Raw genomic sequence first — 4,064 nt, 5'->3', positions numbered from 1 at the left:
AAAAAAAAAAAAAAAAAAGAATATGTATCCAGAGGCAGAAGTACAGAGGCCGAAAAGCAAGGTTAGTATATTTAGAGACTTTCCCAGAGCTATGGGCTTTGACGACTAAGGCCTGTGTTTTTGTCTTGGCAGCTGTTTCAGCTGAGTTTTACAGTGTGTGTGGCTTTGTCATCAGCTGTGCTAAGGTCACGGGGCCTTTACACCGGGATCTGAGCATCTGCTCAGTTATTTGGTTGTTGCCCTCTGTGGATCCTAGGCCAGTGTGGTTGTTGTGGGGTCCCTGGTAGAGAAGCTTCCGTAGTCAGCTGGAGATGGGCTGGGGAACTGGCTGGGAGGGGCCCAGGAAAGGGGCCAGGGAGACCCCAGTCTCATCAGTCACACCAAGGGGCAGGATCCCAGGCACAGAGGAGGTGGGAGGAAGGGCTCCTACAGGCAAGGGCTGGAGGACACCCTCAGTGGCACTTATCCACATGGCCACTGGGAAGCTCCTAAGGCCCCAAGTACACATACTTAGGCTCTGACTGTTTATTACCACCAATAATGAGAGGGTCATGTCTCCCTCTGAAAGTGGAAGTCAGGGGCTCCCCTGCTGGGGGTGGGGAGTGTTCAGCACAGAGCTCACAGAAAGCTACCCACTTGGCCTCCAGAATCAAATGCATCCGCCACCACTCCCAGGCCCAGGCTACTCTCTCTTCTCCCAGAAACGTCTTTGCCCATGTCCCCTTCCTTTGTACTCATGGCTCCTTTGGCCAACCATAGCAGCCTCAGCCCCCTGGTCTACAGGGCAGATGGTGGGCTCAGTGGTCAGGTGTACTTGGCAAAAACTTGTCTTTCCCAGTTGGGATCAGCCTAAGTTCTCAGGCAGGAACTGGTGATGATCTGTAGATGAGCTGTCAGATGCACATCAGGACAGAATGGAGGCATCTAGACTTCCAAGGACAGACCTTGCCAGTCTTGGTGGCACACGCCTTTAATCCCAACACTGAGAGGCAGAGGCAGAGGCAGGCCATTCTCTGTGCTGTTGAGACCTGGTCTCTATACCAAATTTCAGGTCAGCACACTCCCCCCAAAGAAAAGGAGAAAGGGGCGTTCCTGTGAACTCCCATTGTATAGTTGGAAGGGCTTAGCCCTGGAAGCCCTTTCCCTAGGATTTATTTTTCTCACCACCTTGTCAAACTTTTCACGAGTTAGCCCACCATATACACACTTGTTTGTTCATTGTGTGTATGCCCACACATTGATTGTTTTCATTTTAGATTTTTAGTCGTTTAACTATGTTTATCTGTGTGTCTGCATGTGGATATAGACCTGTAAGTGTGGCCCTCAGAGGCCAGAGGCATCAGACCCTCTGGAGCTGGAGTTACAAATGGCTGGGGGCCACCTCATGTGGGTGCTTGCATCCGATTTCTCAAAGTGCAGATACACTAATAAAAAACTTGCATAAAAAGGGAAACTGAGGCACATGAACCTGGCTACTCATCACTGGCCTCCTGCTTTCTTTTGAGACAGGGTTTTCCTCTGTAGACCTGGCTATAGACCAGGCTGGCCTCGAACTCACAGATCTGTTTCCGGAGGCCGGGGATTAAGGACAAGGACTACAGCCCGGGATTTCTTTTGCAGAGGCCTAAGGGGGAGAAATAAAACTATTATCAGGTCGAGTATCGCGAGATCTTCCCGACCCGCGACACCGCCCCGGTGAAGGCTGGGGCTGCCCAACGCGCAGCCTGTCGTGGAAAGTAGGTTTATTCCGGCGTTCACCTTAGACAGCACGAACCTGAGCGGGGCCTTCCCAGCCCTTGGCGCAGGCGCAGTGCCGGGGACGGGGAAGGGGTGGGGGGCATTTTGTGCGTCCCGCGCAGGCTCGGTGCTGGCTGCTCTACGAGCGCGCGTGCACAGTTGTTAGGGAAGCGCGACAGCATGGACGACGAGGAGGAGACCTACCGGCTGTGGAAGATCCGCAAGACGATCATGCAGGTGAGTTGCGTGACGAGCTTTAAGCGAGTGCTCAGTTGCGGACTAACTGCGGGTGTCCGCCGAGGCCGGCCTCCCGCAGGGGCCAATCCTCCTGCCTCAGCCTCCCAGGAGCTGGGATGCATCCCCGTTTAAAGTGTGGAGCCCACCCACGCTGGCTTCAACTGTTAGGAATCCTCCTGCTTCCACGTCCTGACCCTGCCTCACAGGAAAAGGCCTGCGTGGGCTCCGCTTCGGAATTGGGAGACGGGGCTGCAGCGTGGTCACACTTGGTTTTCTGCGAGCTAGGTAGCCGCCCACACGGAAGCTCTCAGCCATCTGTAACCCCAGTTCCAGGGGAACTGACGCCCTGTCCTGATCTCTGGAGACACCAGACACACATAGGGTGAAAAAACAGTATTTTAAAAAACAGAACAAGCCGGTATGATGGTACACGCCTTTAATCCCAGCACTCTGGAGGCATAAGCAAGCGAATCTCTGTAAATTAGAAGCCAGCGTCATCTACATAGTGATTTCCAGAATAGACAAAGTCACGCAGAGAAACACTGTCTTGAAAAAGAAAAAGGGAATAAAAGAAAAAATTCTTGGTTGTTTTGAGTTGAACACATAAGACACCATTATTAGATAAAGAGGTATGCATAGTTTTGACTTACACTGTGTTGGTGGAGCCCAGGGCCACCTCATGCCTGTTCCTCAGCCCTGATCCTGGATGATGCTCTAGTCTCCCTCATCAGGAGGACTCAAGACTGGGGTCAGGAAGGTGCCTACAGTTGCCAGGGGATTAACCCCAGCCTGCTCCACTGAGGTTAGGGGCATGGGGGAGGAGAGGCTTGGCCGGGGCCGCTGTGGTCTGAGCCTATACAGAGTTTGGGTCCTGCTGGATCAGTTCAGTGTTAGTCCCCAGCTAGCCTTGGCCATTCAGGGTCAGGTCTGCGTGCTAAGTGCTCAGGCTGACTGCCTCTTGTCTCTGCAGCTGTGTCATGACCGTGGCTACCTGGTGACCCAGGATGAACTGGACCAGACACTTGAGGAATTCAAGGCGCAGTTTGGGGACAAGCCCAGCGAAGGACGGCCAAGGCGCACAGACCTCACAGTGCTGGTGGCCCACAACGATGACCCCACAGACCAGATGTTTGTGTTCTTCCCAGGTGAGGTCCTTGGACTGGCAGGAGTGGTCTCCTCCAGGCCCTGGCTCAGGTGCCAGTAAGTGTGTGTCCCACTCTGGCCTAACACTGCCTGTAAGACTGTGGCAGCTGCCTGCTTTTGTCCCTGTCTCCCCTGGAAGCCTCCCTTTTGCTGGTGTCGTTTTTACCCTGTAAGCCCCAGAACCAGCTCTCAGCCTCCCCCCACCCCGCCCCCCTGGCTCCTGTATGCTGTATTCTATAGCTTCTGCCTGAGAGTCCCAGGGCCAGCTCTCAGCCACCCCCCCACCCCCCACCCCCCACCCCCGCTCCTGTGTGCTGTATTCTACAGCTTCTGCCAGCAGCGCAGGTGTCTTGTGGGAGTGAAGGCTATTGGGGAGCCCAGTACCTCCCTGTGCAGCTGCACTGAGTCTCCCCAGACAGCATGTCTCTTTTAATACCTAATGCTTTGTGGCCCCGGGGCCTGGTTTTTAGTGTGAGAATTGGGGGTGCAGGGATGGGCATGGTAGCATATGCCTGTAAACCCAGTGTTTGAGAGGCAGAGGCAGGCAGTTGAGGCTAGCCTGGTCTACACAGTGACTTCCGGGACAACTAGAACTATGGAGGGCATTGGTTCTCAGCCTTCCTGATGCTGGGACCCCTTAGTACACTTCACGTTGTGACCTCCAACCATAAAATCTTCATTGCTACTTCATAACTAATTTTACTACTGTTATGAGTCATAATGTAAATATACCTGTGTTTTCCAAGGTCTCAGGGCTCCAAGGCCCCCAGGTTAAAAACTGCTGATGCTGAGCCACCAGAAAGTCTCAAAAAAAAAAAAAAAAAAAAAAAAAAAAAAAAAAAAAAAAAAAAAAAAAAAGGCTGTGTAGAGTTGGATATCCAGCAATTTGCAAACTAGGTGGCCTGGGTCTGCTCCTGCACTCTGCCTGAGGAGACAAGACTAGCCCC

At 53.1% G+C, this 4,064-nt stretch overlaps 1 protein-coding gene across 1 annotated transcript in view; it reads left to right on the top strand.

The window, feature by feature from the left end:
* The first annotated feature begins 1,799 nt into the window (after window positions 1–1,799).
* Window positions 1,800–4,064, top strand: part of Polr2e (RNA polymerase II subunit E) — a 4,219-nt gene continuing 1,954 nt past the window's right edge. Inside the window, exons 1-2 of the mRNA XM_021174174.2 lie at window positions 1,800–1,974; window positions 2,945–3,119. Coding sequence (XP_021029833.1) covers window positions 1,918–1,974; window positions 2,945–3,119 — 232 coding nt within the window. The 5' untranslated portion in view covers window positions 1,800–1,917. The remainder of the gene's footprint in view (window positions 1,975–2,944; window positions 3,120–4,064) is intronic.

Source organism: Mus caroli, chromosome 10, assembly GCF_900094665.2.
Source record: "Mus caroli chromosome 10, CAROLI_EIJ_v1.1, whole genome shotgun sequence".
Taxonomy (NCBI): Eukaryota; Metazoa; Chordata; class Mammalia; order Rodentia; family Muridae; genus Mus; species Mus caroli.
The sequence above is the reverse complement of the archived record's forward strand: the minus strand, read 5'-3'. Positions and strand labels throughout refer to the sequence as shown.